Consider the following 22,576-nt stretch of genomic DNA (forward strand, 5'->3'; position numbering starts at 1 on the left):
AGAAAAAGGTGAAGGTCTTCCTAGAACAACCACATACATTTTTGTAATGGATATGCTAATATTATTTACAGAGTACTCATGCCAGAATAGCTGAAATTAAAGTGTTAACACATATACTTATAACATTACATTCAGTGCATCTAACAATGTAAAAATAGTTTTGCAGAAATTAGCTTAAAAGAAAAAAATCTGTACAACAATTTTTCTCACATATAAGCAAGTTAAGTAACACAAGTTACTTACCTTCATCCCTCATATTTCGATCTAACTGTGGACCAGCATTCCTTTCTCGGAATTCTATGCCTTGCATGTGTTGTTGCATAACTTCCTGTATTACTTCGTACAGCGGTTGGTCCTGGTTTGTTTGTTTGTGTGACAAAGGAGAAAGACAAAAAGGATATATGTAAGACTCGGATAAGTACTTTAACTTTTCAGATTACTATACTTTACAAGCAATCCAACAGAAATCCAATCAATGAGTTGGCTTTTTTTTTTTTAATTGAAAATGTCAAATGTTGAAAAAAAATGGAGAAAACTAGAAATAAAACTGGTGACTTTTTTTGCCTGTTTCAAAAAGTTTTATTTTCCACCATCCAATGTGTGCTTGATATGAGTCATCGAACTGTGTGGCAAATAACCATCCCTGTTTTACTGCACATTCTACCACAAATGACAGATAATTTTTATAGCTATAAGACAGGGGTAGGCAACCTATGGCACGCATGCCGAAGGCGGCTCACGAGCTGATTTTCAGTGGCACTCACACTGCCTGGGTCCTGGCTAGAGGTCTGGGGGGCTCTGCATTTTAATTTAATTTTTAAATGATGCTTCTTAAACATTTAAAAAATGTATTTGCTTTACATACAACAATAGTTTAGTTATATATTATAGACTCAGCGAGACCTTCTAAAAACATTAAAATGTATTACTGGCATGCAAAACCTTAAATTAGAGTGAATAAATGAACACTCGGCACACCACTTCTGAAAGGTTGCCGACCCCTGCTATAAAATCTTCCATGAAGCCCTCCATTAATAAGCAAACACTGTCCCTCAAAATACTACGAACACTGTCCCCAGTAAAAGCTGACCTCTGCAAAAATATTTCTTTAAGTAGGAGAATGTGCTGAATAGTGATTCTTTTGGTTTTTTAGGATTTAATTTACTTACAATTATGTTTGTAGTATGTAAACAGCTTATTAGAAATTATCTTTACCAATGTGCCTGCAGGCTGCGCAGGAGAATCATCTGTAGGATACATTCTGGAAACAGGACACTTGAGAATGTCTGTGCCATTTGGAACAATTTTACAGTAATCCTGTATACACTGAAGCCACCACCACACAGCATCACGGCAATTGAATCTGGCATGGGTCCCTTGGCCAAGCAGATTGGGAATAAGACCATGTCTCATGGTACTAGCAAATGCTAAAATTATGTTCCTTTAAAAAAGAAAAAAAATTATCCAATATACATTGTATTGGTTTTCAAGTTAGCGAAAGTTCCAAGCAGGAAACTAAAAAATACAATATATTTTTATACCAAGATATGCTGGGGGAAAAAATTAGGATTGAATGGCAAATGTCAACATCCTGGTGTTTCATGGCACAAAGGTGACTACACATAATACAAGCTTTTTAAAAAAAAATAACCGTCCATATACTCAGTAATGTCAACCAATGCAAACATGGAAGGATATATTTAAAGGTGTATGATCAACCTTTCACCCTCACCCCCATACCTCCATGATATAGCAGAGTTCTAAACAGAACTGTGGTTTTGGAATGCTTAACATTTCAGCTGCATTTTCTATCGACTTTAAAATTAATATTGAGTCCTTGATCCTAAATGAATTTTTCCTGTATTTGTAAAAAACAACAGATTAGGAATCTTATAACTGAATAAAACCAAGTGCCTTAGCAAAGTTCAAAAGGAATGCCTGATCATGAATGTGACACTCTTAAATGGTATTGTCTTCTGATCCTTTCAAAAAGGGAAAGGAGGCAATGGGGTGGGGGGGGGGGGGAGATAATTTCTGAATACAGGGATCAGTCTCGGACTCTTTACATCAGGCAAAACCTCCATGGACTTTAATGGGAGTTTTACCTAAAGTGTAATGGCATTCAATACTACAGACCCTTACGTTACTGGAATCCTATTGTCTCTAAGAGGAATTACAGGCTGGTATAAGGGACCATACTAGCAGATCCTTTTGCAACAACAGAATCTAAGAGAGTGCTGCAGAATGAGGTTAGTAGTTACTTGACCCTTTCTTTGGTTTTATATTTCCATAACCAAAAGTAAATACATACACAAGTTTTATTGAGAATTAGTTAATTTGAGAAATCCATACTTTCATTCTCAGATCACTTCAGTACCAATTTTTCATGGCAAAAAAATTAAAACTGACTAGTGGAAAAAACATGTCCACAAACTTAATTTATTTGTAAGGTTTTAGCCTTACATTGCACATAGAAAATTTAGTTTGCAATGATCCACAAAAAACTGACTTCCAGCTTTGATAACCGTATTAGGGATCACCACAAAACACCTCCTCACACTTCAAATGTGATTGCAAAGAGATTCTCAAACCCGCTGTTTTCCAATACGGATACAAATTTTTTATATTGAAATAAAAACCTGTAGCAGATACATTTCATTCAAATGTAGTATGAGCACTATAATGTACTGGAGAAGAAGTTATGCATATAAAAAAATGGAATAGGCGCTTCACACCAACATTTAAAAACAACTGAGATTCATGGTAAATATTTTGTAGTTCTATCTGCTAAGAATTCAAAAAAGGCCTGGTGCCACAGTAAATAAGAGCATTTCAATTGTTTCAGAAAAAAAGCAAGCTTTCTTCCAGTTATATACAGAAAGGGAGAATCTTTCAAGATGGATTAATACCTATGAAGTCTGTTACACATTCATTCTTACCTTGCTTCTAAATAACGCCCAGTAATCAACATTAGACCTCTCAGTGCAATAAAGGTATCCCTTCCCCAGCAGCGGAAAATGCCAGATGAAAAATGTGGTAAACCTAAAGAGTAAACATGATCAACTAAGTCATTAGACTGTTTATTACAAAAATTCTACACATATGCGCGCGCACACACACACCCACCCACCCACCCTGGGCCAGCAGCAGCAGTTTGGGTGTGTGCTCAGGGCTAGGGGTTGGGAGATGTAAGGGGGATGCTTACCTAAGGGGGGAGGGGCTCCCCAGCTCCCATCAGCATGGTCTTGCAGCTCCTAGGCGGAAGGGCCAAAGAGCTCCATGTGCTGCCTGTGCCCTCAGGCCCCACACCCGCAGCTCCCATTGGCTGTGGCTCCTGGTCAATGCGAGCTGTGAAGCCAGTACTTGTGGCAGGAGCAGCACATGGATCCCCCGGCCCCTCCACTGCCACGGAGCTGCAGAGACACACGGGGTAGGGAGCCCCTGCCAAACCCCATCCCCCCAGCACCAGCAGGGGTCCTGGGACACCTCTCCCAGCACCTGTATCACTCCTGGACAGCCTCCACCCCTAGAGCACCCATGGGCTTCCACCCAAGTTTTAGTTAGGGGTATATAATAAAAGTCAGGGACAGGTCACAGGCGGTGAATTTTTGTTTATTGCACATGACCTGTCCATGACTTTTACTAAAAATACCAGTGACTAAAAGGTAGCCTTATTTATGACATACAATACACACTGTACAGCATGTGCTCACTTTCTAAATAAAGCACTTTAAATGTATGTGTAAACAACTTGGGATCAAAAATTCTTTAAAGAAAATTCACCTGCAGAACATTACAAAAATATATGCTAGGTATAGTTTAATTACATGCAGAGTCCCATGCTTTTTACAACTGCCATACCAAATGCTGGAGGTGGGGAGAGTGTTCCCTTTGCTGCAGGCACTTAGGGGCCCCGCATTTCAAAAGCAAATGGAAGAACAGTTGGGTAGAATTATGTTGACATGGAATTTTCCGTTCACCGAAAACAATTCAGGGATCATTTGCCACAGAAGTCATGGCAGATTGCTATAGAACTAAGCTCAGCATGAAGCAGGATACAAAGTTCTGAATATATCTCTGCTAGAAACAACACATTTTGCGTCTTAAAAGTACAATGGTCATACTTTTGTTTTAACTTGATTAGGAAAAAAAAAAAAAAAACAACTTTCCTTACTTGTCCTTCTAAAAGGAAGAAAAACCCATAGAGAGATGTAAAAAAGAAAATCCCAAAACACTTTTAACAGAGGTGAAACTTTTATTGAAAGAAACAAAGGCAAAAATATTTCCCAGAATAACTAACTGTCTTTATATTTAGAAAAATAGTCACATTTTAGACATTCTAAAATATACTAGACAGACAAATATATCTGGAAATATGTAAATTAAGTTCATTCAGAAATCGCACATACTACTCTATGCTTTATTCTTCTGAACACGTATATTTTTTAAGACTGCTTATTACTGCAGCAAAGAGTGATCTGAAATCAGGAACAGTTAATCTCTATTTAGTAGAAATTGTACTAAACAATCTGCCTCTGCCATTCAACCCAGCTTCTCTCTCTCAATTACTTTCTAGGCAGGTGACTAACCTAATTAGTTTGGAAGCCACATAATTACTATCTCCTCCTAAAACCAGGGTTACTGTCTTGTTGAATGAGTTTTCTGGAGCTGAATGCTGGATTCTGCCATGCTCAACTTCTAATTTTTTTTCCCCGACCCACAGACCTGCAATTTCTGCACGACAATTTATGGAGCTATTTTACCAAGAATTTCCATTTCTATTTCATGTTCAGCTGGGGAAAGTCAGTGCTCTAGATATTTGGTGGAATTAGTGACCACCTGAAGTCAAGATCAAGTGCAGCCATTTTTTAACAACAAAAGCAAATAAAGATTATACTGTTAGCAAGAACGTTTTTAGTTCAACAGGGGTTAAAAAAACGTTCAAGAGGTAACAGCTGAGGAAAATAAAAACATCGTTAAAGTGATAAACCAGAAGTCTTATGGGACTTGCTTCACAACGTATTTCAATTGCTGAACAGTTACAGGGAAAGAGAACATAATTCTGGAGCTCAAAAGGTCTCAGAATATGACAGGGTAGCTCAAGTTGCTTATAGTTCAAGATATAGCAAAAGTGAAATTCTTCACAAACCTTCCTTCAACAGCAATAGCAGAAACGTTGCCTGGTTATGATTCTCTGAGACATAAACAAAACAAACCCAAGCATAAAAAAACCTTCACATTAAACAGAGCAGATTAAGACAGTGGAAAGTAAACAGCTCTGACAAAGAAACAGTATTTTTTATTTGGTCTCTAAACATCACGGTCTGGGCACATTGATCTTGCTGTCTACATATTGCTAAGCAGTTGCACTGTTTTGTAAGACAACCTGCTTCAACAATCATGGAATCAGCCCTTACTTACCAGCTGCTAAGGAAACACAGCACTGTTCTCTCTCTTTTGTGATTTCATTCATTCTGTAGGGGACATCATGTAAAGTAGGAGACAGATTTGGCAGAGAAGGATATTTTCCTATCCCACACATCTGGACTGAACCCAAGGAAAGGTGTTTAACAAATGTTGATCCATTCTGAACAAAGCTGTAATCAAAGTAGTTGAATTGAGAAAAAACACAAAAAACTCTTTTCAAATTCAGCAACTTCACTGTTTAAAGTTCACTCATTTTCCCCCTTGCCATAGTTTAAAAACCCATTTCATAAGGGTGCTCCAGTTGCAAAATACTGTAATATTTTCAAAAGTGAATTCCTAAAATTAAGTCATAAATTATTAATGCCAATGGGAGCTGCTGAGTTCACAGCACTTGAAAATCAGGCCACTTATTTAGGTGCCTAAAGATAAATCTGAGCCCCTAATTTCAGGTACCCATTTGTGTTTTTCCAAATCTTGGCCTTTACTTTTATGTTCATTTTAAAAAAATGATTTATATCGAAAGGAGACGATAAAACATTCTGATATTTTATTACGTAGTTGATCTTAAAGCAAAGAAAAATCTCAACTCTACACAAAGTATTTTAAAATTCAATTACTATATTTAAAAAGATGACACATTTAAATGATTTTTATTAATTTGTACCTGAGTCTATGCGCTTGACTAGTACAACAGCCCCTCACCCCCCAAAAAAACAAAAACAAAAAAAAACCCAATATCAGATACCCTGTCCATTTTGGAACAGTTCTGATATCTGTTTTTACAGGAAATAAATATTAGCCATATTTAAAACCAGAAAAGAATAGAAACAAAACAAAACGAGAAAAGGGATAATTACAAAAAATGAAGAAAAGGCAGCCTTTGAAGACTGGAAGATGGACACTTGTTTAATGTCTCGTTCCCTATTATTGCACCGCCAGCATTAGCTGCAAATCTAAGTCCTGGAGCAACAATAAATTACTGACCTTCTAGTCTAATGTTCATAATTTTCCCTTGGTGAAAACTATATGCACCTTCTATTAGATTTATGCTTTTCCATTGACCAACATGAATATTTATTTTTGCCTTATACCAGTGTATCTTCTTGTACATCAGTACTATTATGCAGGCAACCATATAGTTTAGGAATTGCATTAGGCAGCTGAGATAGACCTACCAGAAGACACTGCATTTGTGCATTTAACATTTGCAATGGATTGAAAGATTAATAAGGAGAGCACCTTTTTTTGGATTCTAATCAGATTATTGCAGTTTCAAGGAAGACAAAATTCTGGCCAGAAATCTTTTAGTGCTTTTTAAGTAAGCATATGTAAAGTGTTTAAACGACTACCCTGATGCACAAATGATAATACAACACAATGTAAACATACACATACATTTCTTTCAACACTGTTAGACATACCTTGACATCTGACTCCATGCCAGATCTAGAAGAGTTGTGTATGCACCCACTAATATGGCATCAAAGTAACATGGGATAAGGTAACGTGGAATCTGCTTTAGGTAGACGAACATGGCCTTCAACCATTTACCGACCTATTAGAATAATATTTTTGTAAGTTAACAACTCCTGAATGCAGCAAAGGCTACTTTCAGGGAATTATTACTATGGCAATCATGTTTTGCACTGGAAAACAGGTAGAATTCCTGTTACGGTTTGCCTACACTTTGTAGGCCCCGATTATGTTTTTTGTATTATAGGCAGGACTGGTAGCACCACCTATTCCAGTTGGCAGAAACTTCCCATTATAAATCCTGCTTTCAGTTGCTTGTAATTTTGCCACACTTTAACCATTCACACTGAAGTTTTTCATGCCACGTCTTCCTCCGAATAAAAATTTTTTTTTTGTAAGTTACAGCCAAAATGGTTCAGCCGTTTCAGAGAATCAGGCTAGGAAAAATTGTTGCTTTGTAATGTTTAAAAAAATTCTGGACACCTTTTATTTGAGACGCTTTAGAGACTGTGCTTTGGAGCAGGGACTTGAAATTTGGCAGGGAGTGGCCTTTCTGTCAGGGATGTGCCCTTTGCTGTTCCTGTGAAAAACTGCCCAAATTTGGCCAAGTTATAAACCTTTGAAAAAAAAATATCTCAGTTTGCACATGTGCACTAGAGACTAAGAATTTAGCAGTGCATCCACAATGGAGCATGCTCAGGCCCCTCACAGGTCCTAGTGCTGACCAAACTGCGCATTCACCAGCCCACAGGAGTGACTGAGAATGTTCCACAGCAGGTGTAGAGAGGTTCACTTTCCTTGTATTTGCTGCTCTGGTTCAGGTCAGGGCACTAGAACCAAGAGAAGGGAGTTTCTCTCTCCAGTGTTCTCAATGAAATCATAATCTTTCTGGATACTGAAGTTAAACTGAAGAAAATAATCAACCAATTTGTAAACACCTATAAGATAATAAGGTGATAAGTAAGTTAACACAGATTTGTCAAGAACAAGTCATGTCATACCAACTCAATGACTTTCTTTGATAGAGTAACAAGCCATATGGATGGGGGGGAAGCGACAGATGTGGTATACCTTGACTTCAGTAAGGTTTTTGATATTGACCTGCATGATCTGCTCATAAAGAAACTAGGAAAATATCACCTAGATGGAGCTACTATAAGGTGGGCACATAAAACTGGTTGGAAAACCATTTCCAGAGAGTAATCATCAGTGTTTCACAGTTAAGCTGGAAGGGCATTATTGAGTGGGGTCCTGCAGGGATTGTTCCTGGTTATGGTTCTGTTCAATATTTTCATCAAAGATTTAGATAATGTCAGGAGAGTACATCTATAAAGTTTGTGGATGATACCAAGCTGAGAGGAGTTGCAAGTGCTTTGGAAGACAGGACTAAAAATCAAAATGACCTGGACAAACTGAAGAAATGGTCTGAAGTAAACAGGATGAAATTCAATAGGACTAATGCATAGTACTCCACTTGGGAAGGAACAACTCATTGCACACATACACAATGGGAATTTCCTAAGGAGTCATGAGTACTGTGGAAAGGGATCTGGAGGTCATAGTGGATCACAAGCTAAATATGAGGTCAGCAGAATTACTGTTGCAAAAAAAGCGATCATCGTTCTGGGATGTATTAGCAGGAGTGTTGTTAGCCAGACATGAAAAGTAATTCTTCCACTCTACTTCATGCTGATAAGGCTTCAGTTGGAATATTGTGTCCACTTATGGGCATCACATTTCAGGAAAGATATGGACAAATTGCAGAAAGTCCAGAGGAGAGCAACAAAAATGATTAAAGCAAAGAAATAGAAACAGAATAGAAAATATGACCTATGAGGAAAGACTGAAAAAGTTGGGTTTAGTCTAAAGAGAAGAAGACTGAGGGGGGAATATAACAGGTTTCAAGTACATAAAAGGTTTTACAAGGAAAAGGGTTGTCCTACCCTCAGAGATTAATTGTTCATTAATCTCTGAGGGTAGGACAAGAAGCAATAGATTTAAAATTGCAGCAAGGGAGGTTTAGGTTGGACATTAGAAAAAAATTCCTAAAAGTCCATGTAGTTAAGCACAAAATTGCCAAGGGAGGTTGTGGAACCTCCGTCATTTGAGGTTTTTAAGAATAAGTCAGACAAACAACAGTTAGGAATTGTCTAGTTATCACACAGTCCTGTCTTGAGTGCAGGGGATTGGACTAGATGATCTATTGAGGTCCTTTCCAGTCCTTCACTTTTATAATCCCCCTGCTGGTGCCCAGGCAGCATGACAGAGGAAGAAGCAGATGGGGACAAGAAACGAACTCGGGGGAAGAGCCAAAGGGAGTAGATTGGGACAAGGAGCCTGATAGAACTGGGACTGAAGACTGGGAGGGAGGAGAGAAACTGTGACCTGAAGTGGGCAAGGAAGGGGGAGGAGGGCTGATTGGGCAAGGACACTGAAAGCCAGTCGGGAAAATAGGGTTGGAGAGAGGAAACAGACTGGTGAATGAGCTTGTGGGGATGATCAAGGTCAGAGTAATAGGGAGACAAATCTGACAAAAGGAGCTGGGGTTTGAGGAGAGAACTGGACTGACTGAGCAAAGAGACTGGGCCTAACTGGGTGAGATGCCTGGAATTGGGAGTCAGTGTGCGTGGGCAGAGGAGACACAGATTGGATAAAGGGCCGGGAATGTGGGGGAAACAGATTGGGATAAGAACCCAGAGGACTGGAGACTAGGATTGGGTAGGCAAAGGAGACTAGGACTGGGACGGGGAAAGACTGGAGGGGATGGGTCAGATGGGGCAGAGAGAGGGAGTCAATCTTGTAATGGTGCAGAAGGGGCTCTCACCACAAAAGCATGCTCTTTTTTTAGAGCCTGGACTGGAACCCAAGATTCCTGGGGCTCATTATTCCTCTGCAGTCAGCAAGTATCTGTGAAACTCACTAGCAGAGTGGCTCTCTCACCTCATCCCTCCTCTAATGCTGGTCAATACAGAGGATGACAACCTACTACTGCTATTATTTACTCCATGAGCTCAAGGGGCAGAGGTTTGTGAAGCAGATCTAAAGGTTCCAGCCTTGTAGATAAAAAACACATTGGTATCAATATGATGCACATAATGGAATTTGTTTTTTCAGTTGGCTTTTATAAAACTTTGGCTATTAGGCACAACAAACCATATGTTAAAACAACATTAAGGTTACAAAATCAAGCACTCAAAAGTTATGCCAGAATTAGGGTTGTATGCATGCATGATGATAGTCTTCAATTATTTGATCATGTACTACTTTTTCAATGAAGTAAAGTGAAGGCTAGGGACTATAAAACAGGTTTAAAAGAGAACTAGATAAATTCATGGGAGGTTAATTCCTTAATGGCTATTAGCCAGGATGGGTAAGGAATGGTGTCCCTTGCCTGTGTTTGTCAGAGGGTGGAGATGGATGGCAGGAGAGAAATCACCTGATCATCACCTGTTAGGTTCACTCCCTCTGGGGCACCTGGCATTGGCCACTGTCGGTAGACAGGATACTGGGCTGGATGGACCATTGGTTTGACCAGTATGGCCATACTTACGTTTAATGGGACCACTAACTCATTCAGTGCATAGGATGGATAGTGGTCAGTTAATGAGCAGCTATTCAATTTCATTTTCTCCTCATTGTTGAGCGAGTTGCCCTATGCCTTATTTACTGCACACTATTCAACCTTGTTCTGAAAAAGATTTATTAATTTCCACTTGATCTTTTAATGATGCTCATCAATATGATATCTGAATACGTCACAAAATTATTTTCACAACACTTGTGTGAAATGAGGGGGATAGTATTATGAATTGAGTAACAGATTAAGGTAAAAAATAATATCCACTAATTTTGGGCATCCAGTGGGAGACACCTAGAATTTGATTTTTTCAGAGTATCTAGCATTATTAACACTTTATATATTCAAAGCACAGGAGTCCAAGTCAGACCCTAGGGTCTGAAGTCTGGAAACCAGAAAATGAGGCACACAATTGTGACCACCTGTTTGGTTTAAGTGGCTTGACTAGCACCACATAGCAACTCTGTGGCAGAGACAGAGAGAGACTCCAATTCCTCTGGACAATATTTAACTCTCTGGACAATATTTAACTTTCCTAACCATCCCTTTTCTTACTGCAATCCCCTGCCTCATTCACTACAATACTTTCAATTTTTCCAACAAATGAAGAAGGGATCCTACAGACGGCAATCTCCTTTCACTTCACAAATTTGTTCACCGATTCATCCTCAAAGCAGGTCCCCCGTGTAACCTTCATTCTGACATTTCTTATCCGTTGAGTGATTGACTTTGTAGTGTTCTTTTAACATTGCTTGTTTGTGTGAGATATTTATATATTTAGGCCCTAACCCTGCAGATACTTCCCTTTAAGCTTATGTTTAAATTTATTTTGAAGCAGAATGGATGTGGGGGAAACTTTCAGGCCTTCTTTATACAATAATAAAACGAAACAAACATTTTCCACTCTCTCTTCGAAGATTTCCTTTAACTCAAATGGGAGAGACATATCAGTGTTCCATCTCCTCCGCAGTCTAAATGGCTACCTAAATGAAGATGCCTGCTCCAGGAGTAGTTTTTAGATAAGTATGATTGGTATCAAAACTGGCCAAACCCTGGCTCGCAAACTGCACATGGCTCTTTTACTGTTAAAGTGCAGCTCGCAGAAACACTCCCCCAACCAAACTGGGGTGGGGGGAGAGCTTGGGACCTCTGCCTTGCAGCAGGGTGGTGGGGTAGGGCCTTTTGCCCAGTGGTGAGGGGACTCTCGGGGCTTCAGTACATGTCACATGCGGCTCAGAAAGTTTGGTCACTCCGATCTGTATGGTAACAGTTACCTATCAATAAGCGAGAGGAAAATTATCATTTAATAAATTTACTTACTTCTGCACAGGCTCCTGCACGTGAAATTAGACGGTCACTGACGTAGTCAATCATCCAATCGCCAGATCTCAAATTACCACAAAAAGGATGACCCAAATCATTCTTTGGTCTAATGTCTGCCATGACTGACATTAATCCTGAAAATCAAAACAAACAGCACACCGTATTACTGGCCACATGATTATCACAACTGGAATTCCAAGTTTCAAGGAGTAAATCCAACATTGCAGGTCTGAAAAATTATGAACCAGAGCTGGACCAGCAATACATTTTTTTAACCTGATGTCATTTCTCTTCATATGTTCTTCTAAAGGTGAGATGGAGCTTTAGGGCCCAATTCAGCAAAACACTTAAGCATGTGCTTAACTAGCTTTAGGCATGAAGTCCCACTGGAGTTCAAGAATATTCAAGTCTAGGCTGTATTTTGAAGAACTAGGTTTGTAAGCTACTGTGCACTGCTTAGCAGAGATAGCGTGGGTGGGTTGGTATCTTTTATTGGACCAAATTCTGTTGGTAAGAGAGACAAGCTTTTGAGCTACACAGAGTTTTTCTTCAGGTCTGAGAAAGGTACGCTGAATATCGCAGCTAAATACAAGGTGGAACAGATTGTTTAGCATAAGTTGTTAAAACATTTTCTAAGGCACCATACTGCAAACTGTGGGGTGCACAGCCCTTGTGGGGGACACAGAGGAACTTTGGGGGGGGGGGGGGGGTTAGCAGCAATGCCAGATGGCTCATGCAGCCCCACAGGGCAGGGCCCAGCCAGAGGGGGGGGATAGGGAGGGAGGGTCACCACTACATGAACTCAGCTCAGGAGGCTATCCAGCATGCGGGTCAGTGTGCTGTGCTGATTAACACTCCTGGCAGCCTTCAAGCTCAACACTGGCTCTGTTCCCAGAGACCAACACATGCATCTTCCCCTCCCCTGAAAACCTAAGGGGGAGAAGGGGCAGGTATTGGCCCTGTCCTACTGGTGCAGCCTGGCTGTAAGATTCAAGTGTCCCACTGCTGAGGAAGCCTTGGCTGTGCAGTAATGGAGGGAGAGCACAGACAGATTGTGTTAACGGTGGTGGTAGTGGGGTGAACGAACAGATTCCATTAATGATGGGGGGGGGGGCGCGCTTCTGGGAACATTTGTGCACCACTATTTTAAAGGACCATTTAAGGTGAAGTGGCTTGGTAACACCCCTGCAGTCACAGGGCAAAAAAAAGAGGGGAGTTAGTGGGTTACAGATTGTTTTAATGAATCATAAATCCAGTTTCTTTACTAAGAACTGGAGTTTTAGTTATGGATTAAAGCTCCAAGGCCTGTTAGCAGAAACAGAACATTCTGAGACAGGAAATAAATTGGTGGGCTCCTTCAGCTGTGCTGTAGTGACTTGCAGCTCTAGCCTGATTGTACAATGAGAAAGAGCTATGGCTCAGTGGATCTACAGTAAGTTTGAGACAAAATACTGTGTAATCACAGAGCCCATGCTTCTTTATGGCTGAAAATCTAACTCAGATAATTATAAAAATACGGCACATAATGGCATTCAAATGTTAAAACAACAGCTATTACTGACACTGCATGTAACAGGTAATATTTATGGATTTTAGATAAGGTCATTTCTGACTGGAGGCGTACTTAAACAGGTTTCAAAGTATTCCCAAAAGGCAGATTACCACAGTTTGACTGTAAATTAAACTCATCCTCTACCCCAATATTAAAAAGATGTTTCTTGATTCAGTATCTTCCCTCCATTTGCTTGTTAATCTCTTTCAAGTACATACTGCACAGACCAGGGTTTCGCAAAACAGGGGTCGCTGCTTGTGTAGGGAAAGCCCCTGGTGGGTCGGACTGGTGTGTTTACCTGCCCCATCCGCAGGGCCGGCCGATCACGGCTCCAGCTGGCTGTGGATTGCTGCTCCAGGCCAATGGGGGCTGCTAAAGCGGCGGCTAGTAAGTCCCTCGGCCCGCATCGCTTCCAGCAGCGATCTGCAGCCAGTGGGAGCCGCGATTGGACGGCCCTGTGGACGGGACAGGTAAACATACCTGCCTAGCCTGCCAGGGGCTTTCCCGACAAGCAGCGACCCTTGTTTGAGAAACCCTGGCATAGACGAAGCAGAAGCAACTTGTCTTTTCTATTTGAAAAGCAAACAGTGCACAAAATCTAACACTATTTGACCTTTTAGATCTAGACCAAGGTGATTCATTCTCCTCTTTTTCCTCCCCCCAAGAAAGCACACATGACTTTTTACCTTGCAAGCCTGCATATTTAAGGGCTGACCAGTTTGGTATGTTGTAACATCCTCCACCATCCTCTTGTTCCTCAGCATCACACCGATACAGTACTTGATTCAAATCAGCCAACGTTAATTTAGATGCAATACTGTGAAAGAGAAAAAACCCAACACTGATAACTCACTATACAATGGACATCAATTTCATGAAGAATTCTGGTTTTGGTCTAGGCCAAGCTATTTTTAAAAAGGGACGCTTACAGTTAGACTCCATGTTTAGGCTCCTGAAAACAAGGCCTGATTTTCAAGGGTGCCAAGCACCATGCAGCTATCAGTGACTTTAAAAATCTGGCCACTTATTTAGTAATCACAGCGTGGATTTAAGAGTAACTATGGGCTCCTTTTAAAAAGAAACAAAAAACAAAACACTCCCTCCCTTTTGTCTTTGTTCTTTTACAAGATTTAAAATTAGCTTATTTCTTTCCACAATGTTAAAAAGAGATCTAGTGTGTAGTTATCATTGCAAATATGTACAGAAAACACTAAGCAAATGATCAGAGATTTCAATATTATTCAGCTAAAAATGATAAATCTTTTCTCCACAAAAGCATAAATGTAGTATCCACTGGTTTTTGAACTGCTATGATTCTTTTAAAGAAAGCCATTTAGATGGAACTGGTAATCTACGTATCACATTGACAATAAAGTCATTTGAACACCTTGCTGCAGGATGTACAATTTCCTAATATAAAATCTACTGTCAGCAGCAAACACACAGAATTACTCATGTGAAAGAGGTGAGGACTTTTTAAAGTCTGAAGCAGTAAGATGGTTCAAGAGTTGTTCATACATTAACCAAAACAGACCCAGAATTTGGCAAAGAATTGTCACTCATTAGCATTTGCAGGCTGATTCCTGCCTCTAATCCTGCCCTCTACTGTATGTACTCTAACAAGGTACACTTACGAAGAAAAAAGATTTTTTAATATAGGCGCTGAATGGTCATCGGGAAGACTTCCAGCTTTAAAATGAGGACTGAATTGGATCAGGTGATTACGGAGTACACCGACAGCCTCTTGTGCCTTTGGGTCAAGACTAACTCTGTAAAAATCAACGCATAAATCGTAGAAGTTAGCACCAACCACTATTTTTTGAAGTAACAGAATTAACAGACTGAAAAAAATCCACCCCTCCAGTGTTTTTAATCTAGTGCAGCCAATTAACACACATTTAGTATGTTGATCATCATCATCACCACCACCACATACCTGAATATTATCACACTTCCTGGTGTTAAGTTTTCAAATTCTATTTCTTGAACAAATTCATTGGGACCTTTTATAGCAGTTCCAGCTTGCTTTATAATTTTACTTTCGCGGATCTTAGAAAGGAAGAAATAGTTGAAATTATAATGAATTCAGTTTTCCTTCTCTGATAAATTGTTGCATCTACTAGTATAGAGAAAAAAGACTGTAGTTACCTGGATGTGTTCTCTGATCTCTACCGTGTAATTAGGTAATCCGTTGATAAAATGCTCATCTTTTTTATAAGGACTAACATTTCTCTCAATAGTTCTAGCCTCAAGCACTACCTCTTCAATTTTGCCTATAAACAGTTAATCACATATCATAACTCATAAAATACATACACACAAAACTATTGACAGTGAATATATACATACACACACACACACATATATATATATAAAAGGCATTCTTGGTTTTAAAATAAGTTTAAATCTTGCTTGAAACATAAATTAAACAAGATTTCTGGGTTTAGTTATAGTAAATGCATGTCTCAATTGCACAGTTAAATTACTAAATATGTTTGACAGATCTGAAAGGTGTCAAGTATCAGAGGGGCAGCCGTGTTAGTCTGGATCTTTAAAAGCAGCAAAGAATCCTGTGGCACCTTATAGACTAACAGACGTTTTGGAGCATGAGCTTTCGTGGGTGAATACCCACTTCGTCAGACATCACTTTGATGCTTCTTTTTAAACTACCACTTTCAACCAACTTAATCCCACATATTGGAAAATTCTTTACCTATAACTACTAGTAACACTTAAGAATACTGTTAAATGAGATATTAAGATTGCTGTATATGGACAAAAAAGAAAAGACTTTTCATATAGTCAGTTCCAGTAGTTTTCTGCTAGAGTTAGCTAGTTTCCCCTGTTTGTTCAGCTCAATCGCAAACAGCAAGAAAGGAAAGGAAACCACAACATTTCCATGGGGATACTGGGGCAGATGACGTATCTTTTCAAGTTGGTGTCCCTTTAACTATTTTGATGCATAGATATTAAAAGCATATAAAAAAGGTACCTAATGTTGCATACTAATCACATAACTTTCAATAACCACACTCATCCTGACAAGTATGGAGTCTGTTAATCACTCAGTTTCAGCTTTAAACTTAAAATTTCCTTGATATTGTCAACTCTTCAAAAACAAGTTTGAATACCTGGGATGCACATTTGAGGTACTTCTTTGCTGTAGGAAGAGGTTTTAGGATCTCTGAAAGCAGTACGAGACACAGCCACTACTGATTGGTGTGTGTTAGGACAATGCCTAGTCACTGCTACTATATCTTCATCAACTTGATCCACATACACCTACAAAATAGATAAATTAACATATATTCCTATTCTGAGAATAAATGAGTGAAAAATTTTTACTTCAATTTCTTGCCTGAATGAAGCCTTTGGCTCCCAGCTCTTGGTGCAGCCTGTTCATGGCCTGCCTCCCTGCTATAATTCCAGTTTGGAAATTAACTTCACCAGGAGTAGAGGGTGTCGCTGCTGGATTCCATTTAGCATAAAACCTCTCTTCAGAGACTACAGAAATCTGCAAACAAATTAAATTTTAGCCATACATCAACTATTCTGAAAAATAATTGGAAATGCCATATTTTACTTACACACACACACAGTCAATATTACAAATTCATTTTTCACTGATAGCTTATTAGCTATTTCACTATATCTACTTGAAATTTTGAATGAGTAAATCACTCAAGTTACTGCATACACTTTAATGTGTTCCACTATTATAGCAGTGATGAATTATTATTATTATTTTTTTTAAAAGTGAGTCAACTGAAGTTTTAAAGAGGAGACACAGACCTGGTGTGGTACTAGCTCATCATAGCCTTTGGTGCTTCCTGTAGCACAGCTTGCCATGGACACAATCATTGAGCTGGGAAGAGCATCATACTCAGATCGGTGCTATTGATAAGAATAAAAACAATAAAATGAACCTAGTCTATGTTCTTCTTATTTCCTTCCGAACACATAGATACAGCACATAGAAAACCCAGTTTTACAGAAGAACTCATTGTTTATCGATGTGCTTAATCACAGTGTAATCACAAATTAAAACTTCTACAGGCTTTTATTTAAAACAAACAGGCAAATCAAATCATTACGAGGCTTAAAAGAGCAGAGCTCCTAACAATGTCATCCCAACTCCCCAGCAATCTTCCTCTGATCCTCTCACTATTACCTACTCTATCCTTCCCAGGATAAGTTTGAGAGAACAGGTGAACAGGCAAACATTAGGTTCATAATAGCTGGACATTCAGAAGTCAAAACAGGACATATTTAGTAGCTTTTATGCTTTTCCCCCCCCAACAGGGACAGAAGATTGAAAAGCAGTGGAAACTACTGTACAATTCCTCTTATTTCATGCAACCTTTTAACTACAGTCATGTCTTCCCAAAAGACCAATCAATAGTAATTTCACTTTACATAACCCTTATGAATTGGCATAACTGAATCACAGTACAAAAAATATGTATTTAACATGAAAAAAATCTAACATAACTTAAGTGCTCACCTGAATAGGACATTCATTATCATGTGTAACATCCATAAACAGTGCATGTGCAATAGCTGGCATTAAAGGTCTCAAACGCGGCTGAACAAAAGACCCAACTGGTTCTCCTCCAAAGCGGTAAACTAATCTTCCCTCTTCATGACTGTTATATGCACTCATAGCCTCTACAGAACAAAAACTTGCATGAGTGTTTACAGGAGAAGAATACTACTACAACTAAAGGATATTCAATAAAGAGATTATAATAAATGGTTTTACATTTGGCATGTTAAATAATCAAAGATATTAATGAATAATATGAATAGAACATTAAACTTTAATTATAGGCAGCGTGTCCATAATTTGAGGGCATCCACTATGTAGTTTATCATCGTATGCTAGGGTTGAAGAGGGGGAAAAAATGTTAGGATCCCCTTTCTAAGGTCCACCAGGCTTCAGAAGAGGTGATTAACTAATTTAAAAAAGAATAAAAACAATCAGCAAGAAGTATGGGAAAGCTATGCCACAAATATTCCTACCCTTCCAGATTGAGATACATAGTATGAATCCTTTTAGACCTCTTACACTTGGGATGCATCTCTGATTATGATGCAATAACATACTTAAATAGATAAATATAAAACAAACCACAATACTAAATGAATCTTTGAGCACTTGTTAAATACATGAAATATGATATATTGTGCACGTCTACCATATGATATTTTCTTCATAAATGTCACACCATACATGCAGTGTCAGAGGGGATGGGGAACAACACACACAGCAAGCCTACCTCTTATTAAGGAGCTAAGGCCCAATCTAGTCACAAAGATATTGTCCAACTCCTCACTTCCTGTGAACAGCTCAGCCACTACATACAAATCAGCACGCAGTTTTCTAGCTGTGTCCAGCATGTACTGCAAAAAGCACAGCCAAGGAAGCCACAGAAAAGGGAAAGGCAGAACAGAAAAAAAAGGATACAAGGCTAGGCATGGATTGGGCAGCAGGGAAATGCCATGCAGCAGAGACAAAATGGAAAGCCAAAATAGGAAGAAACCAGGCAAATTCAATTGTACAAAAGTTAACAAATTGACGAAGCCGAATCAGAAACAGAAGGATACAACAGATGGAGGAGTTAAAAGAAAAAGGAAGAAGGAAAGATGTTTGAATTTGCGAAGGACAAACATACAAGAAGAATAAAAAACAAACCAATGTTAGTTTCATGTTAAAAACTTTGAACCATATATAGCAATCCTATATGGCTTTCAGCTGTCTATTGTACCTCTAATAAGACTGGTAATTCCCAGGCGGTTGACAAAGACATTGTCAATGCGCTCACTGCCCGTGAAGAGTTCAGCTATCACATACAGATTAGGTCTGACTGACCTGGCTGCTGCTAGCATCTCCTATAGATCATAATAAACTTTTTAATTATCTTCATCAAAACCTCCTTGAAACTTAGGCTTATACCACAGTATATTAATATGCATGCTAACCACACATAGTTGAGTTCTTAAACAATTTTGTTCAAGAAAACAAATATACTGAATTCAATAAATATACAGTATTTATTGCAAAAAAGCTAGATTCCCATGGTGTGCTTGTGAACATTTACAAGATCTGATATGGATTTGATAAAGATTATTTGGAAAGCCTCCTGAATAATTCGAAAACTCTCACAGGATTTTTAGTCAAACTACTTCAAACTTTTTTGGGGGGGGGGTTGCTTGTTCTTCTCAATACTTTTTAAACTCAATTGCATGAACGAACAGTTGGGAGGAAAGATCTCTGTTTAAGATACAACACCAATACTTATATTAAGAGTGAGAAAGCTCCCATTCTAGTCCTTTGCACCTTCAAGGACCAAAAGCAGAGAAAATGAGACTTCATATTTCTAAGGCCCAGTCTACAGCTAGAAACTGTGCTGATTTAATTTAAATAATTTCTAAACTGATTTAAATGTGCCACAGCTGTCTGTGGACACTCTGAAATCAGTTTAAAAGGGCCTCATATTAGTTTAGCTTACTTTAATAAGAAACTGCATTAAGATCTAAGCATGTCACACAAAGGGGTTGCATCTGCTTAACTAAATTGATTTAGAAACTAATTTTGTTATATTGGTGCAGCTGTTTGTGTAGCAAAGTCCTAAGGTAAAAAAGAAAAAACAAGCAGAACCCTTAAAAATAAGGCTTTCAAACTACACTGTTGTAGGTTATACTTTACCAATTGTCAAAGGCTACGATGAAACACAGTTTAGGTCAGCAACAAGAGCATATGTGATAGGAAACACTAGCATTTTCAATAATATAGTAACTATGAAAAGTTGCTGAAAACCAATTCATGGTCATTTGCACCCACAGTTGCTGGTGATGTTGATGAAAAATGACATTTGTGACACTCAGTACTGGACTTGATATATCCATGTCTACTCTGGAGAAATGTGCAAAAAAAAAATTATCAGTTCTACCATCATTTCAGCTAAACCAGAGGTAGGCCTGGTCTATGCTAGAAAATTAGTTCAGCATAACTACGTTGTTCAGGGGTGTGAAAAATTCACATTTCTGAGCAGTGCAGTTAAGTCAGCCTGGTTAACCTGGACTAGATAGTTAAGTTAACCTGGACTAGATAGCACTAGGTTGACGGAAGACTTTTTCTGTTGACCTAGGTACTGCCTCTTGGATGTGGATTAACTACACTGATGGGAGAACCCCTCCTGCTGGTGTAGGCACAGTCCACAGAGAAGTGCTACAGTAGCACAGCTGTGCCATAGTAGTATTTTAAGAGTACACATACCCTTAGACAGGAGTCTCATGGCTATGCCCTCTTTTATGAGCAGTTCAGTTAAACCTGCTGAAAAGCGATCTAATTCAAATGGTAGTAACAGCACATCTAGCTGTGGGAGGCTTGTCTGCACTATGGCTCCCAGGGGGGCTAGAACTGGTTTAACCGAATCAATATTTTGTTTCCCCAATGCAGAAAAGACTTCTAGATCTGCAATTAGTTTAAATCCTGCTTTGATACAGTTATCAGAAAAATAACTATTGTGTAAATATTCATTAACTAGACTTAAATGGGGAAAAAAATGCATCTTGGAGAACTAGTTGGATAGTCACTCACACCATGCTTGATCAGACACAGCTTTGAAAAAAAAACATCTTTTCCATGGTAATTAAAACAAAACAATTAGATTCTAGTGTCCAAAATATTAATTCATAAAGGACAACACCAATTACAATGAGTTAGATAGGAGCAGCCTATATTGTTTAAGAGTGATTTTGTCTTGAGGAAAGAAGGCGCTCATCAGAAAGTAGAAAAAAAATAGACTTAACCTTCAAAGAATTTCATACCACACATAAAACAATATTCTCTGACATAAAGCTCTGTGACAGGAGATACAGAGGGTATGGCTCTACAACACTTGAATCCAGCTAGCACAAGTAACAACAGTGAAGACAATACAAGCATAGGCTTCAGCACAGGTAGTTCAAGCCTGGCATGGCCCCTAGTTATGCATTCAGTTCACTAGCCTGTTGTGAACCCTGTGCTGGCTTTCACTGCTATTGTTATCTGGATTACCTGGATTCAAGCTAGCTCGGATAGGCTAATGCATGAGCAATTTTTGCTATGTGAACATATGCAGGCTTCTATTACAAACAGCATTATGAATCTTTTATTTCACAGAAGAAAACAACTTTATGATAAAAATGCCTATTCTTCCACACCTCAGCTACATGAAGAGGGGTTGAGTGACAGTTGTCAAGACGTACTCCATGGAAATATTTGGCAGTAATTTCAGTGTATTTTTTCATATGTGCCCACAGATAAGGGCAGTCTTCTGGTTTATTTCCATAGCGCAGTTTGACACTGTCTCCCCAGCAAATAAGTTCTCTTCTTAGGTAAACATTTGAACCTGTAAAGAAAAGAAATTCATTTAGCTACAATACACCACTGGTAGCAAGTGCATGTGACACATTGAATTTATGGCTAGAGAAGTAAAAAAAAAAAAAAAATGAATATTAAAATAAGATTCCTAACTATACCATATCAACTCCCAAATTATGTACTGTACACTAAATTACAGCTCCTCATATCAGATTATGTTAAAGGTGCATTAAGATCTCTACTGATATTAATGTAGTTCTATAAACAAACCAATTTGTATTTTAAATCTCAAATAAGGTACAATAGTACATTAAATGGAACTAACGAAAACAGTGCACTGGGCATTAAAATTAATAGCACTTCAAACTCCATGAAAGGTATCCCTTTCTCTACAATCTTTTCCATATTTTCAGTTATCTACAAAACAATAATTCAAATGCTGACAGCAAATATTGACAGCGAACAGGTTCATGCTGGAATCTTTGTGCATAATATAAACAGCCTCAATTTTAAAATGTAATCTATTTTAGAAGCAGTTTCTATTCCTATTAATCTAGGGTTACATTCTGAAAAAGCATCTAAGTCACTGAGATTACTTTGAAAATTGTACTCCTAATCTGTTTGTTTCATTTATTGCAGTCTTTTAGAAGTGATCAGTATAAATTTTAAAATCACAATGTATCTGTAAATGATGTCCCACTCCACCACAAAACATGAGATTTTCTACTATTTTAACAAGCCACAGTCCTTGAAGATTTAAAGTATTTTGTCAGAGTCAGACAAAGAAAAAGGTGTTCATGATCTATTGAAGACATCCAAGAAGGCTGCAGAAGCTACTCTGATATTCAGTATCGGC

The 22,576-nt window shown here is 38.6% G+C and overlaps 1 protein-coding gene across 4 annotated transcripts in view; it reads right to left on the reverse strand.

The window, feature by feature from the left end:
* Positions 1–22,576, reverse strand: part of AGL (amylo-alpha-1, 6-glucosidase, 4-alpha-glucanotransferase) — a 66,299-nt gene that overhangs the window by 21,784 nt on the left and 21,939 nt on the right. For 3 of the 4 annotated variants that reach the window (XM_050960928.1, XM_050960930.1, XM_050960931.1), the window contains 16 exons: positions 21,561–21,748; positions 18,632–18,755; positions 17,857–18,020; positions 17,145–17,246; positions 16,711–16,866; positions 16,484–16,634; positions 15,501–15,625; positions 15,289–15,401; positions 14,987–15,121; positions 14,039–14,169; positions 11,798–11,934; positions 6,849–6,982; positions 5,422–5,597; positions 2,940–3,042; positions 1,216–1,441; positions 244–355 (listed from right to left, as the gene is read on the reverse strand). In XM_050960928.1, coding sequence (XP_050816885.1) covers positions 244–355; positions 1,216–1,441; positions 2,940–3,042; positions 5,422–5,597; positions 6,849–6,982; positions 11,798–11,934; positions 14,039–14,169; positions 14,987–15,121; positions 15,289–15,401; positions 15,501–15,625; positions 16,484–16,634; positions 16,711–16,866; positions 17,145–17,246; positions 17,857–18,020; positions 18,632–18,755; positions 21,561–21,748 — 2,277 coding nt within the window. Of the gene's footprint in view, positions 1–243; positions 356–1,215; positions 1,442–2,939; positions 3,043–5,421; positions 5,598–6,848; positions 6,983–11,797; positions 11,935–14,038; positions 14,170–14,986; positions 15,122–15,288; positions 15,402–15,500; positions 15,626–16,483; positions 16,635–16,710; positions 16,867–17,144; positions 17,247–17,856; positions 18,021–18,631; positions 18,756–19,120; positions 19,245–21,560; positions 21,749–22,576 lie in introns of all 4 variants that reach the window. The other variant, XM_050960929.1, reaches the window with a different exon arrangement.

The sequence above is a fragment of the Gopherus flavomarginatus genome, chromosome 7 (assembly GCF_025201925.1).
Source record: "Gopherus flavomarginatus isolate rGopFla2 chromosome 7, rGopFla2.mat.asm, whole genome shotgun sequence".
Classification (NCBI taxonomy): Eukaryota; Metazoa; Chordata; order Testudines; family Testudinidae; genus Gopherus; species Gopherus flavomarginatus.